The sequence below is a fragment of the Panthera tigris genome, chromosome C1 (genome assembly GCF_018350195.1).
Source record: "Panthera tigris isolate Pti1 chromosome C1, P.tigris_Pti1_mat1.1, whole genome shotgun sequence".
Lineage (NCBI taxonomy): Eukaryota > Metazoa > Chordata > Mammalia > Carnivora > Felidae > Panthera > Panthera tigris.
In genome coordinates this window covers 36,478,823-36,500,258 of record NC_056667.1, presented here as the reverse complement: position 1 = coordinate 36,500,258, position 21,436 = coordinate 36,478,823, and the positions used below count along the sequence as shown (strand labels likewise).

Below are 21,436 nucleotides of genomic sequence, written 5' to 3'. Positions count from 1 at the left end.
ACCGTCCACAGGCAGGGGACAGGGGGAGTTAGTATTCGTGCCTAAGGAGGATTTGCTAAGAAATATCCCCTTGATCGCGCCAGAGCCAAATACATTGATATACGAATTTATGTAAAGTATTGGCTTCTAAGAGACTTGGTAAGAATGCGCATTGACTCGACGTTCCTTTAGCGCAGTTCCCAGTCTTCCCCACATCGCTGATGAAACCGTCCTAACTGCTGACCTTTTCAAGATGGCGGCGCGAGGGTGCCACTCTCGGGATCGCGCACCTCCCCAAGATGGCGGCGCCCGAGGCCTGGCGCGCCCGGAGTTGCTGGTTCTGTGAGGTAGCGGCGGCAACGACCATGGAGGCCACGTCCCGGGAGGCGGCGCCAGCGAAGAGCTCGGCCTCGGGCCCCAGCGCTCCCCCCGCCCTGTTCGAGCTGTGCGGGCGGGCGGTGAGCGCCCATATGGGGGTTCTGGAGAGCGGGGTGTGGGGTAAGTCGCGGGGTGAGGGGCTACCTCTGGCAACGAGCGGAGGCGGCCCAGCGGCCGGGGGGCGCGGGGGGCGAGGCCGGGAGGCCTGGGGCAAGGCCCGGCCCGGGGTACTGGAAGCCGCACCGTCGGGTCGGAACACGAATTCCGTGACTGACTGGACTAGGCAGAGTAAAAGCAGGGACCAAATCGGCAGGTGGACCTGCACCGCGGCCTGGCTAGGGGGGCGCGGGGGGCGAGGGCAGGAGGCCCGGTGTGGGGCCAAGCAGGCAGGGCCCGGACGACAGAGGCTGGAGTGACGGACCGGCCGTGGGCACCGAACTGACGCTCGAGACGGGCCGGGCTGGGGAGTCTCGGATGTCGAACCGGCGGGCAGAGATGGCCCTGCCGCTTGGGGGCGGGGGCCGAGGTTGGGAGGCCCGGCCTAAGGCAAGGAGGCCAGGCCCGGGGCCACCTAACCTGACTGACGCGCGGGGCCTCCGGTGTCTGCTTGACGGACCGCGGGTGCTGAGACTCCCGAGGCCAGGCTGACGGGCCAGGGCAGCCCAGTGGAATGGAGAGCGAGGGGCTGGGGGAGATGCCGAAGGCTTGGGGCGCCGAGGCCTGTCCGACGACCCAGGGCTGAGGGGAGCGCACTGACGACCGGGGCCTCGGGTGCCCAATTGCTTCAGCGCAGGACTGACTGACTGACTGGCAGGGCAGGGAACGCCGGAGGCCACTCGGACTGGCCTGAGCGGAGGAAGGGCCCGAGCGGGTGAAGGGAGGCCGGGAGCGGGTCAGCAATCTAGGGAGGCTCGAATGACGGACAGGCGGGAAGGGCCAGGGAGGCCCCAGGCGGGGCGACGGCCCGGGGATCCCGGCTGGGAGGGGGCGCGTCGCAGCTAGGAGGCCTTGGGCTGAGTCGGAGCCAAAGGAGGCACCGGGCCCGAAAGCTCGAAAGCTGCCGGGACCGACGGCCCGGCTCCGGGCTGAGGGTGCCCAGGCTGAGCGGCCAAGGCGGGCGGCCCGCGGCCCTGGGCCGAGGGGCCGGGAAGGGCAAACCGACCAGCCGGGCTGGTGGGCCTGGGAGTAGGGCGGCCCGGCGCGGGTCAGGTAACGCAGGAGAGAAGGCCCGCAGCCGGATGCGCACGCGGAGGCCGGGCTTTGGGGTGGGCCCCGCCGGCCCCAGCCTGGCAGCTGGTGAGGAAAAACTCGGGTCGGCCTGGCGAACACTGATGGTGAGAGTGATAGACAGCAGAGTGAGGGCCCTGGGTGGGGGGGGGGGGGGGGGGGGGGGGTAGGCCTGGCCGCACGGGGATGAGGGAGGCCTTGGGCCTGACAGACTGGTGGTGTGAGGGGGTGGGGTCCAGAGGCCCGGCCGAAGCTGGGTGAGGAGATCCAGGCCAGGCCCAGGGCCCAGGGAACCCGGAGGGAGTGGCAGGAGAGAAGAGGAGGCCCCCAGGCCTTGAAGGGGTTGGGGGGGTGAGGTTCTGGAGAAGGCCTCGGGAGTGGTGGTAGTGCCTTTGCCAGGAGGAAGGCCCTGGTAAGGTCAGAAGTGAAGGCTTGAGGTCCTGGGATTCTGAGTTTGAGTTGCACTTTGAGGAGATGGCTGTGAAGAAAGGGCCCTGGAGTTTGACGGGTTGGGCCTCCAGGAATAAGGCCCAAGGCTGTGGAGAGTGGTTAAAGAAGGCCTAGGGATGTGGGAAGGCCCTTGGTGAGGTGGGGGTGGGGCAGCGATCCTGAGGAGGCCCAAGTGTCTTCCTGTAGTGGGGAAGACTGTTAGAGTCCTCAAGCTGATGGGGGGAGGGGTTGTGGAGGCCCTGTGCCAACAGATGAGAGGAGAAGGGTCAGGCTGACCCATGGGGAATAGGTGAAGTCTCAGTGGAGCTGGGCAGGGGGCTCAGAAGAGTCCTGAAGAGTCTGCCTGGAAGAAGGCAGAGAGAGGATTGGCTCTATCAGCCTGGAGCTTCTAGAATGCTAAACTTGGCTAGGAGGGAAGAGGACTGGGTATAGAGGCCCCAAGTTGGGAAGAGGAGGCAGTAAAGGTAGAGGCTGGAAAGAAGCAAGGAAGAGCCTGGCTTAAGAAGAATGGAGAAAGGAAGAGAGGAGTTTGTGGATAATAGGGGATGAGAATCCCTATGGCTGTGAGAGGGGATGGCTAAACAGAGCAGATTGGAGAGACAGAGGAGGACGAGCTCCTATGGGCCTAGCCTAGGTAAATAGTCACACAGAAAAAGCTGAATCAGGTTAGGCCTCTTAGGAGGGCCAAGTAAGAGGCCTGGGAAGAAGTGCTGCTTTGGAGGAAGGTCTCAGTGTGGGCTAACAGCCAAGAAAGGCTTCCTGGAGGCAGTGGACTACCGTTGCTTTGTGTAGGGAGAGAGAAGGGTAAAGTGAGTAGAGGCAGCAGGAAAGGATACAGTGAGGAAACAAGTAGAATAGGTATGTTATACCTTGAATGCCAGGATATGGAGCTTGAATGCAATAGAGAACTTACGTTAATGTAATAGCTTAGGGAATTAATACTTTCATTCAGCAAGTACACTGAGTACTATGTACAAAGAATTGTACTAGACTGTGGACATCAAGATTCACTTATTCCACAAGTAAAGATAAAGGGAGATCCTAGAAGTTTTGAAAGATTTTACTTAGATATGGTATACTCTAAGATCTTAGACTGTTCTTGGCAGGACAGAGATGGTATTGACAGGATAAGGATAAAAATAGACAACATTTAGTGAGCTTATTATGGCCAGGAATGGTCTTAAAAAGATTACAGGTATGATCTTCTTTAATTTTTATAGCAATATTATGAGGTAGTTATTATTACTTCCATTTTAAAATTGAGAAAACTGAGTCTTAAAGATGTTAATTTGCCCAAGGATTCCTAAGTAATAGAATCAGAATTTCACTCAGTTTGGTCCAACTCTAGAGACTAAACTGTTTAGCCATAATACTGTAAAGCCTTTCGGCTCTAGACATCAGCAAGAGCAAGTTTTGTTTTTATGATATGTTGAATTTAGAGTTAGGGCTGGATTATTTCTATTGTTCACCGGAAAGTACTAGTTCAGAATATAGTAGGGGCCCAAAGGATGGGAATCACCAACCTGGAAGAGTGGGAAGGGGATTCAGAAAAGGCTTGATAAAAGGCACATGATACTTGGAAGATGAATAGTTAATATGATGAGAATGGCAAGGACATTCCTAGTAGAGAGCAGCATGACAAAGGCACAGAGACAAAAAATAGTGTGACACGTTAAATAAATGTAAAAGTAATTTAGCATGGATAAAGCATAGGAGGCAAAGCAGGGAGCTGGAAAAGTTAGTACGGCCCAGATTATGTTGGACATTTTTATCACACATATTCAATAGGAATTTTTATTTGTTTTGTATTTTTATCTTTTTTTTTTAAAGTTTACTTATTTTGAGAAAGCGAGATCAGGGGAAGGGTGGAGAGAGAGAGAATCCTAAGCAGGCTCCACACTGTCAGTGCAGAGCCTGATGCAGGGCTCGACCTCACAAACTGCTAGATCATGACCTGAGCTAAAATCAAGAGTCGGACACTTAATCGACTGAGCCACCCAGGCACCCCTTTTTATCTTTTTTTTTTTTTTTTTAGTTTATTTGTTGTGAGAGAGAGCAGAGGAGGGACAGAGAGAGAGAGGGAGAGAGGGAGAGAGGGAGAGAGAATCCCAAGCAGGCTCCGAGCCGCCAGCACAGAACCCGATGCAGGGCTCATACCCACAAATTGTGAGATCATGACCCTAGCTGAAATCAAGACTCAGTTACCTAACCAACTAGGTCACCCTGGTGCCCCTCAATAGGACCTTTCAAATGCAGAATGCTTCATTATGCTTGGGCAGAAATGAACTGACCAGCTCCTAAATGAGTATATCAGCTTGCTTTATTATCTCACCCTTGAAGATGTGCATGTCCCTGAAATTCCAGGTGCTAACTAAGTGGCTAAAGATAAGTGGATTAGAGTTTGAATTAGACTTAGGTTAGCTACTGGAGGTTCCATTTGCCAAATGAGAAGTCTGTCCTTCTGTTTTCCTTTCCAATAGTATAAATAATGCTTGGAACCCTAGGAGAAAAAAATAAATTTTGTGGTTTTTTTTGTAGCTCTCCCAGGCCCAATACTTCAAAGCATCTTACCTCTGCTCAATATATATTACTTGGAGAGGATTGAGGAAACTGCCCTCAAGAAAGGTGAGTGTCTTTCTCTCTTTCTCATTCAGTGATTATAAGCCAGGCACCATAATGTTCTGGTAAATATTACACCTGATACCTGTGTAGAACTCACGCTTTTCAAAAGTACCCTCACACCTGCTTTCTTACCAGATTCCTTACAGTGTCCAGTGAAACACAAAGCAAATAAATGATCCCAATTATACTAATGAAAGTGAAACCATAGGCACACCACAATTAATAGCTAAGTCAGACTAAAACCCAGATCTTCTGAATCTTAATTTTTCTATTTTACCTTGCTGTTTCCCAAACCACTCATTAGACAGATCTTTTTTTTTTTTTTAATTTTTTTTTTTTTTAACGTTTATGTATTTTTGAGACAGAGAGAGACAGAGCATGGACAGGGGAGGGTCAGAGATAGAGGGAGACACAGAATCCGAAACAGGCTCCAGGCTCTGAGCTGTCAGCACAGAGCCCGACGTGGGGCTTGAACTCACAGACCGTGAGATCATGACCTGAGCTGAAGTCGGCCGCTTAACCGACTGAGCCACCCAGGCGCCCCTAGACAGATCTTTTAATAGCCAGCATTTATCTAATCCTGATGTGCCAAGCACTCTCCTAGGCACTTTACTTGGAGAAACACATTTAATCTTTTCAACAACTCTATGAAATAACTATTATTAACTATGTTTTACAGATAAGGTAACTGAGGTGCAGAAAAATGAAGTAAACTTGCCCAAAGTCACACAGCTAGAGTGTGGTTGGCTGATATTTAAACCCAGGCAGTCTGTCTTTAGAGCCAGTGCTCTATACTAGTCTGCCATATTGCTCCTGTGAATCCAGAGAAGGCAACAATAAAGGCTGATGTACTTCACTCATGGTGGCCAAAGAGCAGCCAAATAAAAGTGATATTTCTCCCCACAGGCCTCTCCACTCAAGCCATCTGGCGCCGACTATGGGATGAGCTAATGAAGACAAGGCCTTCCAGTTTGGAAGTAAGTTAGCACCAGGTAGAACTCTGGCCTGACTTTGCACATTGAAAGCAGGAATAGCTTACAAACACAAGCTGGGTACTGGTAAAGTGCAGACACAGGGTTGGAATGAATTTGGGAGGAGGGCTCTGATGTCTTGTCACAAGGTTCTTTCCATTTGGCATTTGTCACTGGCTTGATTGCTCACCGTGTTTATAGGTTAACACAAAACAGAGGAAGGTAGTGATCATAATGGAAGGCAGAACCCAGATTCGTAGAGGTCTTGACAGGGCTGGAGCAGTGGTCAAACCTAACAAGATAAAATTTAACAGAATAAACCAATTCCTCACTTGAATCTAAAAAATTCCAATTGCATGACCTCAGGGAAAGAGGTGGAGGGGCCTGGCTTAGCAACTTGTATAAAAATGAGTAAGGGGGTTTGGTCAACAGTGTGCTAAAGTAATTCATACAATGACTATACCCTGAGCTGTGTGAATTAATGTAACTATAACATATGCTAAAGGACAAGGGGGATGATAGACCTGCCTGGCTTTGCAGTGGTCAGGCTACCCTTGGAGTATGGAGAAAGAAGTCAAGGCCACATCATGTGAGTCACACTTGGAACACTGGAGATGTTTTTCCTGAAAAAAAGAAGACTTGGGGAACATGAACTGTCTTGAAATATTTGAATGATTATTATATAAAAGAGGAATTAATAGACTTGTATGGGTAGAAGCTAAAGGAGGATAAATTTTTGCCAAAGTGATTGTAGAACTTTTAAACCCTGAACTTATTGGTGATGAAACAAGCTAATTCCAGAGGTAATAAGCTTCCCATCACTAAGTGTTCAAATAGAGTCTAGATAACTACCTGACACAAAGATATTGTAGAAGAAATTCAGCATTGTAAGAGAGGTTGGACAAGATGACTTTTAGGGCTTCTTGTAGCCCTGCAGTTCTATTATGTGTTGGTTCAGATATAACTCACTGGATCTCTCTTTTAAGCAGAATTTCTTTTGCTGCTCCATAACTAGGTGACAGAACAGATTGAGTTCAATAAACATTACTAAAACTTCCCACATGCCAGGTCTTATGTTAGATATTGGAAGTACAGACACAGTCCCTAATCTTCAGGAACTTCATGTTTAGCAGGAAGTCTGCAAAGAAATACATTATGCATGGGAGGATAAGTGGTGTGATAGTAACAAGAAGGTTGAGGGAGAAGGGAGCATGAAAGTGTTTCTTGGGAAGTAGTATTTGAACTGGTGGGTGAGGCCAAGTGATAAGAAAACAAGCTCTTATCAGGAATTGGAGATTTAATTTCTGGGGATGCACTGGGTTCAGTAACATTCAGCTCCATATCCTTCAGCTTTTCTACTTCCAGATCTGGATGCAACTCTTGAAGTTCAGTGAGACAATGCTAAGGCCCAACAAAATCTTCAGGCACTATATACAGGAATTAGGCCTCATGAGGAGAAGTAGATGCAAGATTTGAAAACAGTAACAGCTTCCTGAAACCTTTAAAGAAGCATGAGAGTCACTGTGGCCTAGTGTTTCCCAAGCAGTATGGTTGACTAGCAGTTGATGGAGATTGTAATATCTTTCACTTAGAATACGCTTTTTTTCCCAACATTATCTCAAGCTTCCTGGTAAAGAATATATGTTTGTTATCTTTTCTTGTCTCAGAGCATTTCAGAACATTAAGGAAACCCCAGGCTTGGTGGCCTAACAGTCACCTAGACAGAGGTCCTGACTTGGATCATATCCATTCCAAAGGGTGCCTCTTTTTGTTTCCCAGTTTTGCATGACAGTAACCTTAACCTCATAATTCAGAAACACTTAATAAGTGCCTGCTCAATTCCAGGCACTATACTAGGTTCTAAGTATACAGTGGTGAACAAGATAGCCATGGTCCCTGATTGCTTATAAAGAAATAGAATTTCAAATTGTGCAGTACTTTATGTGTATTAAGAGATCTGATATTCTGGAGACAAGGCAATGGGGAAATGAAGGATTATTCAGTAAATGATTCTCTAGTTACTGGTTCACTATTTGGAAAAAATCAAGTTAGAGCCTCATTTTACAATATACTCAAATAATTTCTATATGGAACTAAAGATTAAACTGTAAAAAGTAAAAGCATCAAACAACTAAACAAGAATAAAGGTGACTGGTTATCTAATCTCAGGATGGAGAGTGTTAATTATTAAATGGGCAGAACCAAAAAAAAAAGTATGGACAATAAATGCCAATACAATAAACACAATTTAAAGGTACATAAACTAGGAAAGAATGTTTGCAACAACATTTGTAAAACAAGAAGATACAGAGAATAAGACAAAGACAAGCTATTCCAGTAGAGTACGTAAAGATTGGGACAAGTCACAAAATATACAAAAATCTCCAATAAAGTGAAAACTATTCAATCTCAATAATAAAAAATGGGAAAATAAACTTATAACTCTTAAATTAGTGAAGTCTTGTTTTGGTTTGTTTTAAAAGATAATTCCAGGGGTGGATGAAACTTGCATTTTAATATGGTATTGGTGGGAGCAGAAATGTTACATAACTGTCTTGGTGGGCAATCTGGTGATAATTGTCAAGAGTCTTTAAAATATTCTTAGACTAGAAATTCTATTTCTTAGAATTTATAGTACATAAAAGTTGAGATACTCATGAAGATTTATTTCAAGATGTTCATCACAGCAACTTAATATCAAAACCTGGAAATAATTTCTTCAATAATGCATGAATTATTGAATGTAGTATATCCAAATTTTCAAAATATTAACAAAGTCATGTTCTAAAAACATTTAAATACATGGTGGTAAAATGTAATGACACGGTGGTATAATGTTTAAAAAGCCCAGAATTTGAAATTGTTCAAAATTGTCTCAATGTTATAAAAACAATTATAGCTATATGGGGCCCCTGGGTGGCTCAGTCAGTTAAGTGTCCAACTTCAGCTCAGGTAATGATCTTGCGGTTTGTGGGTTCGAGTCCCGCATCGGGCTCTGTGCTGACAGCTCGGAGCCTGGAGCCTGCTTTAGATTCTGTGTCTCCCTCTCTGCCCCTCCCCACTTGCACTCTCTCAAAAAAAAGAAAATAATAAATGTTTAAAAATTAAAAAAAAAAAAACAATTATAGCTATTCACATTTACATATACATTCCAAAGAGTTGGTTTACAGATTTTATCTCTCCGCAAATAATATTTCTGTTGTCAGAAAAATAGTGGACAATAGTTTGTGAACATTTGCTGGCTCTGTTTAGTACAAGAAAATATTTAGCCTTCTCTAGTTTGTACACACACTTCTTCCTCCCCAACTGGTGCCTAAGCCACCAGCCTGTGGATGGGCCAAGGACTGTGTTGGTAGACAAATGTTATTTTACCTCTTTGGTGGTGCCTTATTTCCCCTACTCTTGCCTGAAAGAATGTGTGTGGTTTTTTTTTTAATGTTTATTTATTTTTGAGACAGAGAATCCCAAGCAGGCTCTGCACTGATAGCGTGAGGCTCAAACTCATGAACTGTGAGATCATGACCTGAGCTGAAAACAAGAGTCTTATCACTTAACCTTGACTGAGCCACCTAGGTGCCTCCAAAAGAATGTGTTTAAATCTTTTATTTTTGGGGCGCCTGGGTGGCTCAGTTGGTTGGGCATCCAACTTCGGCTCAGGTCATGATCTCATAGCTTGTAAGTTCGAGCCCCACATCGGGCGGGCTCTGGGCTGACAGCTCAGAGCCTGGAGCCTGCTTCGGATCCTGTGTTTCTCTCTCTCTCTGCCCCTCCCCCACTCTCACTCTCTGTCTCTCAAAAGTGAATAAACATTAAAAAAAATTAAAAAAACAATCTTTTATCTTTAAATTTATTGAGTTTATTTTGAAAGAGAGAACATGAGCAGGGAAGGCTCAGAGAGGAGAGAAAGACTCCCAAACAGGCTCCGCACCGCCAGTGCAGAACGCAATGCAGGGCTCAAACTCATGAACCATGAGATCATGACCTGAGCCAAAATCAAGTCCCACGCTTAACCGACTGAACCAGTCAGGCGCCCCAATTTTATTTATTTTATTTTTTGATAGACTGTGTGCACACATGCACAAGTGGTGAGGGACGGGGGCAGAGGGAGAGAGAATCTTAAGCAGGTTCCACACCCGGCATGAAACCCAATGCAGGGCTCCATCCCACAACCTTGAGATAATGACCTGAGCTGTGATCAAGTGTCGTAAACTTAACCAACTGAGCCACCCAGGCACCCCCAAAAGAATGTGTTTAAGTCATTTTGTATTCAATAATGTATAAGTTCACACAATGAATGGCTTGAACTAGATCTCTTAGCTTGTTTTCAGTTTTGAAATTAAAAAAATTAATGTTTATTTTTGAGAGACAGAAAGTGAACAGGGGAGGGGCAGAGAGAGGGAGGGAGACACAGAATCCAAGGCAGGCTCCAGGCCTTGAGCTGTCAGCACAGAGCTTGATGCGGGGCTCAAACCCATGAACCATGAGATCATGGCCTGAGCTGAAGTCATGCTTAACCAACTGAGCCACCCAGGCACCCCTCAACTTTGAAATTTTAGCAGAGATTCTTCTAAAAGGTGGTGATGGAATAAAACGCAGTGAACTGCTGTCTGCTCATAATTAATTGACATAATTGTCATAACTAACTTTACTCATCTAATCCTCACAACTCTATGATGTAGGTAGGTTTAGTTACCTTCCTCACTTTATAGATGATGAAACTGAGGCAGATAGAGGTGAAGTTACTGTCTGAGGTTATAGTTAGTGAATGGCAGACCTAGGATTCAAGTTGAGGCAATTTGGCTCTGGAGTGCCTGCTCCTATTCACTATGTCATGCTGTTCTCACAGCAGTTACCACATGTCTGGGTGTTCCAGTTTCAAATATTCTCCCACTGTCTTCATCAACCAATAAAATGTGGGGAGAGGGGAACACTAATATTTAGTTACCAAAACAACATATTACATGTGCCTCCTGGTCAGAAACAGCCACAATATCTTGGTTCACATTTTTGTCCATATTTTAGGCCTTGACTGTCTCACTTGTGAAGTTGAAGCCTTGCTAGGTTACCTGCAGGTGTTTTCCAAGGCTGTGAGCATAGGCCAGCAAATGTGTAGGAAAAGTGTTATAGATAGGATTCAGGAATACCCGCTCTGCTTCTACTGTAGGCTGAGTGGAGATTTGGTTGTCAGGTAATTTTTCCTGGTCCCATAATGCCCCTACATTATTGCTGGTGAGAGGTCCTTCCCCCTTGTTGCTGCCATGCAATTAGCTCAAACACGAAGAAGTCATTCCCAATTATTACCACAGCAGGCAGTGTCATAGGGAATGGCCAGGGCAAAGGGAATGACACTTTTGCCTAAGAATAGGGGCCCAACTCCTGCCAAGAACCTCAGATATAAGTTGAGGGTGACTGTGGTATGAGCGAATGCATAGAGGCAGGGCAAATACCAAAGAGAAGTGCCTTTTTAGTCTTGGGAAACCTCAGGCCCCTACTGCCTTTGCTTCAGGCTGAATAAGCACCCTGCTTAACAGGCTCTGCCTCCATCAAGTTCATTTCACATTGCCCATCTGGGCTATTATCATTAGCAGTAACAGAAGTAACATTTTGTATTTTACAGTTTACAAAGTGCTTTGACTTGCATGGTCTCATTTGATCTTCACAACAAACCTGTGAAACAAGTGATATTATCCACCTTTTACAGATGAAGAGATTCAAGAGGTCCAGAGTATAGTGGCAGAGATAACACTTGTATCAAAGTCAGCAGACTTTCTACTGCACCTTAGGAGAGAATGGGAACTTAAGGAAGGCTGTGTGCCCTTTTGGGGGTGGGGAGGGTAGGTAGCAGTAAATGCTGACCTCTGATATATATCAGAATCATCTGGGGGAAGTTTAAAAAATAAAGATGCACAGGCCTTGGTGGCTCAGTCAGTTAAGCGTCTGACTTCGGCTCAGGTCACCATCTCGTGGTTTGTAAGTTCGAACCCAGCATCAGGCTCTGTGCCTGACAGCTCAGAGCCTGGTGCCTCCTTTAGATTGTCTTTCTCCCTCTCTCCCTCTCTCTCAAAAATAAATATTAAAAAAAAATTTTTTTATGGGCCTTACTGCAGATATAAGAGGATCACCAAGTCTGGGTAGCTGACATGAATTTTGGAGAAACAAAAGCTCCACAGTAAATCTTGATGTGCACCAAAGGTTAAGAAACACCTGCATTCAGAGATCTTCTAAATGTACCAGAATAGTCTGATAAAATCTCATGTGCATCAAAGCCAGTAACTATTGCCTTGGAGAATCCAAATCTAGGATTTGGACCTTGATCTCCAGGAATTTTTCATCTGGTTGGGATAAAACATGTGCAGAGACAACACCATGAGACAAGGTTACCAATGTCTAACACCTGAGTAGTCAGATTATCAGAAGAGTCCCACAAGAGAGGCAGGGGAGGGGTAAAAGGGGGCACACAGAGACACTGAGATGAATAACCTCAAGAAGAGTAAAATGTTGGGGCACCTGATTGGCTCAGTCAGTTAAGCATCCGACTTTGGCTCAGGTCATGATCTCACAGTCTGTGGGTTCAAGCCCTGCATTGGGCTCTGCTGACCACTCAGAGCCTGGAACCTGCTTCGGATTCTGTGTCTCCCTCCCTCTCTCTCAAAAATAAACATTTAAAAAATTATTTTTTAAAAAAAGTGAAATGTTAGTAGGTCTTCTCAGGAAGCCTATTTGGTCTGGCAATGAAGAGCATTTCTGGCAGATGTAGGAAAAGCACGTAGAAGGCAGGTCTCGGTCAATAAGGTGATCAGTTTGTCCAGAACAAAACATTCACGTGAGCAAGATGTGAGAGATAAATCTTAGAGGCCACATTGTACAGGGCTTTCCCTCCCAGGCTAAGGAACTTCAGATTAACTCTGAGCAATGGAAAGATTCTGAGGGTTTTAAGGCAGAATGTAGTCAGGCATGTTTTACAAAGACGAATCCAGTGGACTTGTGTATAAAAGTTTGGGAAGGAGAAAATGAGATGGGGAAGTAATCAGGAAGCTAATGGTCAGGTGTGAGGGGGTAAGGGTCTGAACAAATGTGGTAGTGGTAAGAGTGGAAAGTTGGGGTCAGGTTCTAGAAACAAACATGGAAGAAACTACAGGAGTGAATGTTTCACTTGAATGGCAGTCACTATAACAAAATCATCTCTGGAACCAAATTTCCTGGGTTCAGATCTTGATTCTACTATTTACCTGTGTAACCACAGGCAGTAACAACTTTTGTGCCTTATTTTTCCTACCTGTAAAATGGGGATAACTAACATATGCCTCAAAGATGTGAAGATTAATTTGTATAAATTATTTAGAATGTTGCCTGACTCATCAAATAGCTATTGGAACAGAGGAACTTGGGGAAATGATGGTTCAGTGGGTAGCCCTTAGTATCACAGCTGTCTGGCATGTTCTCTGCTTTCAGAGTGTGACCTGTTGGCGAGCCAAGTTTATGGAGGCCTTTTTTTCCCATGTTCTACGTGGGACCATTGATGTATCTTCTGACAGGCGTCTCTGTGACCAGCGCTTCTCACCTCTTCTGCATAGCTCCCGCCACGTCCGACAGCTGACCATCTGCAATATGCTGCAGGGTGCGACTGAGCTGGTGGCTGAGCCCAACCGCAGGGTTCTGGAGACCCTGGCCAGTTCCCTGCACACCCTCAAGTTCCGCCACCTGCTGTTCTCTGATGTGGCTGCTCAGCAGTCTCTTCGGCAGCTGTTGCATCAGCTTATTCACCATGGGGCTGTCAGCCAGGTGTCGCTGTATTCCTGGCCTGTGCCTGAGTCAGCCCTTTTCATCCTCATCCTCACCATGAGTGCTGGCTTCTGGCAGCCAGGCCCTGGTGGTCCACCTTGCCGCCTCTGTGGAGAAGCCTCCCGAGGCCGGGCCCCATCCCGAGATGAAGGGTCCCTCCTGTTGGGCTCACGCCGGCCTCGCAGGGATGCTGCTGAGCGATGTGCTGCAGCCCTGATGGCCTCCCGGCGGAAGAATGAAGCCAAGCAGACGGCCAGAGCTGCACCTGCTACCCGGGTAACACGCCGGAGCACACAGGAGAGCCTGATAGCAGGTGGGACAGACCCTAAGAGGGATCTGCACCCTCCAGCAACCTACGAGGCTCCTGGCACCAAGCGGCCACCCTCTGCTCCAGCCACCACCTCCTCTGCCTCTGCTTCCTCTTCCACATCCTCATCCAAACGGGCTCCAGCTAGCTCAGCCCCACAGCCTAAGCCCCTAAAGCGTTTTAAGCGAGCTGCAGGGAAGAAGGGTGCTCGCACCCGTCAGGGGTCTGGAGCAGAGTCTGAAGACCTGTATGACTTTGTTTTCATTGTGGCTGGTGAGAAGGAGGATGGGGAAGAGATGGAGATCGGGAAGTGGCTTGTGGAGCTTTGGATGGATCAGATCCCAGCTGCCTGGGGCTTCCAGCACTGGAGGCCTCCCAGCGATTCCGAAGCATTTCCACCTTGGAGCTATTCACAGTTCCGCTCTCCACAGAGGCGGCTCTGACACTGTGCCACCTGCTGAGCTCCTGGGTGTCTCTGGAGAGCCTCACACTCTCCTATAATGGTGAGTGCCCTGCAGGGGCAGAGATGGGTCTCACAGCAGCACCATCCGTGTGCCCAATCCTGCAGAGGGGAATAGGGAATGCGATCGAGGAGCTGGAGATGTGGCCCAGCCTGCGTCAGAGTGGGGCAGAAGGCACATACATGAAACAGTGGCAGACTTTCAATGCTAGGGAAGAACATGAGGTTTATAGGCTTTAGAGTTGGAAGGAGTTCCTGAGAGGCAGTGAGAACCTTAAGAATGGGTACATTTTAGATATGGTAGGCAATTCCCATATTGTGGGAACAGTATAGTGTATGCAGGCCCACCAAGTCTAAGGTTGGGTCCCACCACTCATATCAAAGCAGCTATACAGACAAGGTGTAGACCACATTTTTATCAGACCAGCAACCTGTAAAGCAGTCCTCAGTTCTTACCCACCTGGCTGTGCCCAGCGAGCCAAACTTCAACTCTGGGTAAATCCATCAATCTACTTAGGATGCTGAGCACTTGATGGAGAAAATCACAACTGTGCAGACCAGTGCTACTGTATATTCAGTCATCATCCTTATATGAATCCTGTGTTTGTAACATTAGCTCCCATTCCTACTTCCAAATCCTCCCTTTTCCTTTCTTAGCAGATGACTTCACCTCCTTCAGAGAAAATAGAAGCCATCACACATGAACTTCAACTTATTGTTAACCAACCTGTAAACTCTCCTACATCTACACTCATCCTTTTCTCCATCACAATGGAAGAGATGGCCATCCTATCTAAGACTAACTCTTTTACCTGTTTTCTGGATCCATACCTTCTTGCCTTCTTAGGAAAGCTTGTTTCTCAGATGCCTTAGTAATAGGAACTTTTATATATTGCTTAGTATGTATCTGGCATAATTTAAGCACTGTATGAATTGAATCCTTACACCAACCCTATGAGGCCAAGTGGCTTGCCCAGGATAACTTCACTGAGCCAGGAGGCAACCGGCTTCCCGAATCCAAGGTTTTCACCACTCCTTAATGCTGCCTTCCTTCTCCAAGGTCCTCCCTGTTGCTAAGTCCAATACATATGTTTTAGTCCGCCTCTCACATTATTTTTCGGCAGCATTTGCTGCTATGAAGTAGTCTTCATCAAACATTCTCATTTCCACTATCTCAAAAATCTATTTTTCTCTTCTCCCTCTCTGGACATTACCTCTCATATCTTAATGTCCAGAGTTTCTCAGAGCTCTGCCACTTCTTTATACATGCTTCCTGAACAATTCTGTCCATTCTTGTAGTTTGAAAGGCCAACTATGCTGAAGATTCCCCAATCTAGGACACTGGCCCAGATCCTTCTCCTAAACTCCAGAACTATTTAGCCAGCCGACTACTAGATGTCACTTCATAAACCACAAGACCCGCAGCCTGAATGCATCTTCTCCCCTGATAGCTCTGTTCTGTCAGTGACCTCACAGCTGACTCAGCTGCCCAAAAGAAAGCTGGGTTCTTTCTTTTGCACCACATATCTTTATGATCTCTCAAATCCACTTACTTCTCTATCTCCACATCCTTAATTTGAGCCATGATTACTTCTCACCTGGATTCATCATTTCAGTAGTTCCTCCTGACTTCATACTCACCATACAATTCACAGTCTACACTGCAGCCCTTTTTTTTTTTTTTTTTTAATGAAAAGGTCATTTAAAAACCCTTGAATGGTTTCCTGCACCATACTTAATTTACTTACAGGTCATTTGTGTTCTCACTCCTGCTTACCTTCATAGTGGCATCTTGAACCCTCCCCCCCCCCCCCCCCCATACTTTACACAGCAGCCACAGTGAATATTTTCAGTTCTTGGAAGCTGCCACTCTTCCTCCTTCAGGCTTTTATATATACTGAGTTCTCCCTGCCAGTCCCTCCCGTACCTCCTTTTAGCCTGTCTCCTTTGTGTTCTTTACAACTCAGCTGTAAAGTTTTTACTGAGGGAAGCCGGACTGGGTGCTAAGTACCCATCCTTTGTGCTTCTACAATACTCAACTTCTCCAGTTCCCCTCACACTTTTTTGTTGTTCATCAGCCTACATAGGCAGGAGCAAGAGCTGTTGCTGGCTACTGTCTAGCAAAAACACACAAAAAAAGTATTTACTAGGTGCTGGGTGAGGTTTAGTTGAAATGGATCAACAGGGGCCTTCTCAGTCCAAGGGGAGATAAGTAGGTTCCAAGAAATTATTTGCTTTGTGGCATTAAGCATCTGCTCTAACCCTTCTGCATCCTGTTCCCTTTTGTGGGATGTGGTTATCCTTTTCTGCTCTATTCCCACCTAATTAATCTTTTAAAGTATTCCCTATTGAGTCATTGCCACTCCCCTTAGATTTCAAATGTTCCACATGACCTATAAGAAAAGTCCAGAGATTTCTGCTGCCCTCTGGGCCTGTCATTTAGCTGGCAGCACAGTATGCCCCACCACATCCTCTTATTTTGTGACTGCCCTGACTGATGCTTGAGGGCATGGCCCAGTACAGTAGACATCAGTTTGCTGGTTACCTGAGGAAAAAAGCAAGACGATGAATAGTTGAGACAAATGATTTTTAAGTAATCTGATCGGAAGCTCAAGAAAATTGGTGGTCATCAACAGAAATATCTGGAGTGGTCTCTGAATGTTATTCTTGCTGACACTCCCACATGACTGACCTAACCTCTTTCCTGCCATAGGCCTGGGCTCTAACATCTTCCGCCTGCTGGACAGTCTGCGGGCCCTGTCAGGCCAGGCTGGATGCCGCCTCCGTGCCCTGCATCTCAGTGATCTGTTCTCACCACTGCCCATCCTGGAGCTGACACGTGCCATTGTGCGAGCCCTGCCCCTGCTGCGGGTCCTTTCTATTCGTGTTGACCACCCCAGCCAGAGGGACAACCCTGCCGTGCCAGGGAATGCAGGGCCCCCTAGCCACATAATTGGGGATGAGGAGATACCAGGTGAAGCACTGTGCGTGTGCGTGTGCATGTGTTCACACAAATGTGCAGGTGCATTTGTGTGGAAAAGGTGGGAAGACCTAATCCAGACCTAGCAACACTCATTCCTGGCTTATCTGAAATCCATTCCCTCTTTAGAGCCTGCTGTTAAAGATGACCATGGGCTGGACAGGGCCCAGACCACTACAAGCCCAATAGAAAGTGACCATGGCAGATAAGTCTCCAGAAAAGGGGTCTAGGTCCCCCTTCTGTATGTCCCCTTGGATCCTGTTTCCTAGCTCACCACTCTTGCACACTCCTGTTTGCTTGTCTGAATAGTCTAGTCTTCCTGGACTAAAAGCTCCAGGAGAACAAGGACTAAATCTCCTAGTACTCTCTTCCCAGAACCTAGTGTTATAGCAGGCACTTAATGACAAGTAAACAAGATTTTTCAGTGAGCCTCTAAAGGACAGGATGGGACCTGCTCTGAGAATAGAAGAGAGATGGCCCACTGGAATCTTTTCTCCCTATCATATCCAGAAAACTGCCTGGAACAGCTGGAGATGGGATTTCCACGGGGAGCCCAACCAGCCCCACTGCTCTGCTCTGTACTGAAGGCCTCAGGTTCTCTGCAGCAGCTGTCTCTGGATAGTGCTACCTTTGCCTCTCCCCAAGATTTTGGGCTTGTGTTACAGACACTCAAAGGTAGGACCCAGCTAGAATGATAAAGGGAGGGTAGGAGACCCTGTTATTCCTTGGGAAAGCTAAGGCCCATGGCCTCTACCCCCATGCAGAGTACAACCTAGCCCTGAAGAGGCTGAGCTTCCACGACATGAATCTGGCTGACTGTCAGAGTGAGGTGCTCTTTTTGCTACAGAATCTGACTCTTCAAGGTAAATTCATCATTCAGAACCTGGGGCATTGCTGGGTCCTCATTGTGGCTCTGCCACTGTTCTTTTCTTGGCCTTATATCCTCAACTATAAGTTATAGAAACTGTATCATCTTCCTTCTAAAAGGACCCAAATTCAACTCCTCCTATACTTAACATGGGAAAATTACTCAAGTTTTTCTTACCTTTCAGTGGCCAACAGAAATAATGGTGGTGGGGAAGGATAAATATGCTGTCAGGTTCCCCTCATACTCTTGTCCCTAATCCCCACCCCTGCATAGAGGGCAAGCAATGGATAGAGGGAAAAGAAGTGAATGGAGAACTGTCCACACAGAGGACCTCTCTAGGGTGAACCTCTGGGTTCAGTCTCTGGTTTAAATCTGATTTAGTTCCAGTCTTGCTTGGGGTCTTGGACAAATTCCTTTCTCTTTCTGGGCCTCTATAAAATGTTCAGACCCCTTGCTAAGGCCAACTGGGGCAGGAGGGGCAGCAACAAGTCCTAATGTTAGCCATCAGAATTCATTCTAATTTCTCTTGACAGAGATTACCTTCTCCTTCTGCCGTCTGTTTGAGAAGCGCCCGGCCCAGTTTCTGCCTGAGATGGTTGCTGCTATGAAGGGCAACTCCACACTGAAGGGCCTCCGGCTGCCAGGGAACCGTCTGGGTGGGGGCAGGGCCCTGGGAAGGGACAGGGGTGCAGGAGCCAGTCCTTTGACCTCAAAATTCAGTGGAGGAAGGCATAGGCCTCTCCACTGGGAACATGGGGGTTGGAATATAGTTGTGTGCTGGGGCTTTTGGAGGCTGGGCTTCTCCCCACCAGAAACGGGTTGGGATACCCTTGTTCCCTGTTCTTGGGTGATTAGACATTTCTCCCCTTCTCCCCAGGGAATGCTGGCTTGCTGGCCCTGGCAGATGTTTTCTCAGAGGATTCATCCTCCTCTCTGTGTCAGCTGGACATCAGGTACATGGGGAGGAGGAAGGGACAAGGGATGGAGCTCTAAGGATATAGACTAGGGATTGTTTCCTGGGTGTCTAATCATCTCACCCCTACCAGTTCCAACTGCATCAAGCCAGATGGTCTTCTGGAGTTCGCCAAGCGGCTGGAGCGCTGGGGCCGTGGAGCCTTTGGTCACCTGCGCCTCTTCCAGAACTGGCTGGACCAGGATGCAGTCACAGCCAGGGAAGCCATTCGGCGGCTCCGGGCCACTTGTCACGTGGTTAGCGACTCGTGGGACTCATCCCAGGCCTTCGCAGATTATGTCAGCACCATGTGATGGGGCCCATGCTTCACAGGCCCATGCTCAGCACCATCAGCTTGCAGGGGCTGAGACATGGGCTGCCCAGAACTCCCAAACACCAATTCTGTCTTTCTCTTTCTGCAACCTTTTTTCCTCTTTTTCCTTCTTCCCTTGCACTGAGGTCCTGGAGGTCTTGCTGGGCTCAGCAAAGGCACTCTCACAACTGGGTTTAGAGGCTTTGGGCCCCTTACCCACTACTCTTGGAACCCTGGGCCAGGTTACAGTGCTCATCAGTCACTGAGGACAGCTCCTCTCCCCCTGCCTGAGGTTCCTGCTTTCCTTCCTCAAGCAGGTACCCAGGCTTTAGAGAAGTACAGGAGTGTCCACTACCAGGCCTCTTCTCTGCTGGGCTCACCATGCTGCTCCCAAGCCTCAGTCCCTTTCATACCTTTATTCCTTTCTTTTTTTTAACCAAAAAAGTTTTTCTTATAAAATAAACTTTGGGCAAACATCATGCAGCCCTCCTTGATGATTTTTGTCCCAGAGAACAAAATTCAGTAGGGTCCTATGGGGCAAGGAGCCCCCTTTCCCTGTCTCCTTCCTCTAACAGCTACACCCAGACCAGCTGGTTATCAGTGGAGACCCCGCTGCTCCTCATGAGACTGCTGGTGGAAGACGAACGTGATGGCTGTGGAGGCAGCATCCCAGGCGGCCTGGAGTACCTCATCCTTAAGCCCCCGTTTATCAGTGTTATGGTTCCACTGAGCCAGGTCTGAGGTGCAGTCAGAACCATCAGGGGGTGGCCGGACCTGGTGATTGTTGACACAGCGGCAGCAGCGCAACCTGGGGGCAGAGGACAGAGCCATGGTAACTATAGAGCCCGTCTCCATGCTGTGCAGGGAGTTCAGAAGTAATGGCCAGCAAGGGCACCCCACCCACCTGTCATGTGTGTCACTGAGGCTAGCCTCATCCAGGGTAAATAGCTCCTTCAACTCGCCGAGAGAGAAGTGCCGCTCCACATCCTGTTCCTCATCCACCACACAGCTGCTCAGTGCCTTCTTGTGGCTCTGGCGCTGAAAGATCTTCTCCTCAATGGTTCCTGCCTGGGGTGGGGGTGCCCAATGATGTACAGCTAAGTCATTCCCAAACATAGGGGGCAGGAATACCCAGGGGTTGAAACTATAGCCACCCAAGAGAAGGGGAAATGAATGAGAAGTAAAAGTCCTATAGCAACACATCTGCTCAGCTGAGCCCGTTTTCCCAATCTGTCTCTTGGGAACATGACTTGTAGCCACTGCTCACCCAGGATATTTTCTGTACGAATGGAGGGTTTCATGTCTTGGCTAAATTCTTTCAGAGTGAGCTGAGGTTTGCAGCAGCTTCACCAGACCTCCACACCAAGCCCAGGCCTCTCACACTCAACAAATATCATTTGGGTATCCTATGCCTGGCTCTGTGCCAACACTAGGATACAAAGAAGAATTAAATATGATCCTTATTCCTGAACTCCTAGGCTTCTGGGAGAGACACATAAACTAATTGGCACAATAACAGAAACCTGCATAGGATTCCCAAGGGCCCACAAGAGGGGTAGTAGAGGGGGAAAGTGATGAAAAGCTTGAAGTAAAGATGATCCTTGAGTTGAATCATAAAAAATGAATAGATGGTTTACAAGGGAAGAGAGAAGGAAAGCTCGTAGGCCCCACATAGGACAAAGGCATAAGCCTGGCCTACTGGAGGACTGAGGAGTTGAGCCTGTCTTGAGGATGGTGGGAGTATAGTAAGAGCTGGGACTGAGTAAGTCAGCAGAGGCCATACCGGAGAAATATGGATGCCAGGCTGAAAGAGCTTGGCCTTATCCTGCAAGTGATGAAAAGCAAAATCAGGATTTTTGGAAAGTTCATTCTGGAAGCAATATGTGAAGAACAGGTTAAGACCAAAGGTAAAGCATTAGGAAGCTGCTGCAGTATCCAAGTGAAAGAGAACTGTGACTTTAGCACAGGGTAAAGAGGAAGGTTAGATAAGGAAATTGCCAGAAGACAAATAGTGATTTGTTGTTAGGAGACAGGGAATGGTCCAGTAGGATGATACCCAGATTTGGGTTGGTTGGATAATGGAGCCATTAAATGACAAAATTCAGAAAGGAAATGAATTTAGTCACCTTGCATCTAAAGTGTTCATG

General features: G+C 47.3%; 2 protein-coding genes across 4 annotated transcripts in view; one reads left to right on the top strand and one right to left on the bottom strand.

The window, feature by feature from the left end:
- The first annotated feature begins 22 nt into the window (after positions 1-22).
- Positions 23-19,768, top strand: LRRC41 (leucine rich repeat containing 41). The gene is given in 11 exon segments (XM_042996988.1): positions 23-477; positions 4,573-4,659; positions 5,563-5,633; positions 13,080-14,022; positions 14,025-14,219; positions 16,890-17,150; positions 17,667-17,831; positions 17,921-18,019; positions 18,558-18,680; positions 18,902-18,977; positions 19,071-19,768. Coding segments are annotated over 11 exon segments (2,439 nt in total). The 5' UTR covers positions 23-278; the 3' UTR covers positions 19,291-19,768.
- Positions 19,762-21,436, bottom strand: part of RAD54L (RAD54 like) — a 25,392-nt gene continuing 23,717 nt past the window's right edge. For all 3 annotated transcript variants that reach the window (XM_007077258.3, XM_042996989.1, XM_042996990.1), the window contains 2 exons: positions 20,194-20,357; positions 19,762-20,097 (listed from right to left, as the gene is read on the bottom strand). In XM_007077258.3, the coding sequence (XP_007077320.1) occupies positions 19,887-20,097; positions 20,194-20,357 (375 nt within the window). In that variant the 3' untranslated portion in view covers positions 19,762-19,886. The remainder of the gene's footprint in view (positions 20,098-20,193; positions 20,358-21,436) is intronic.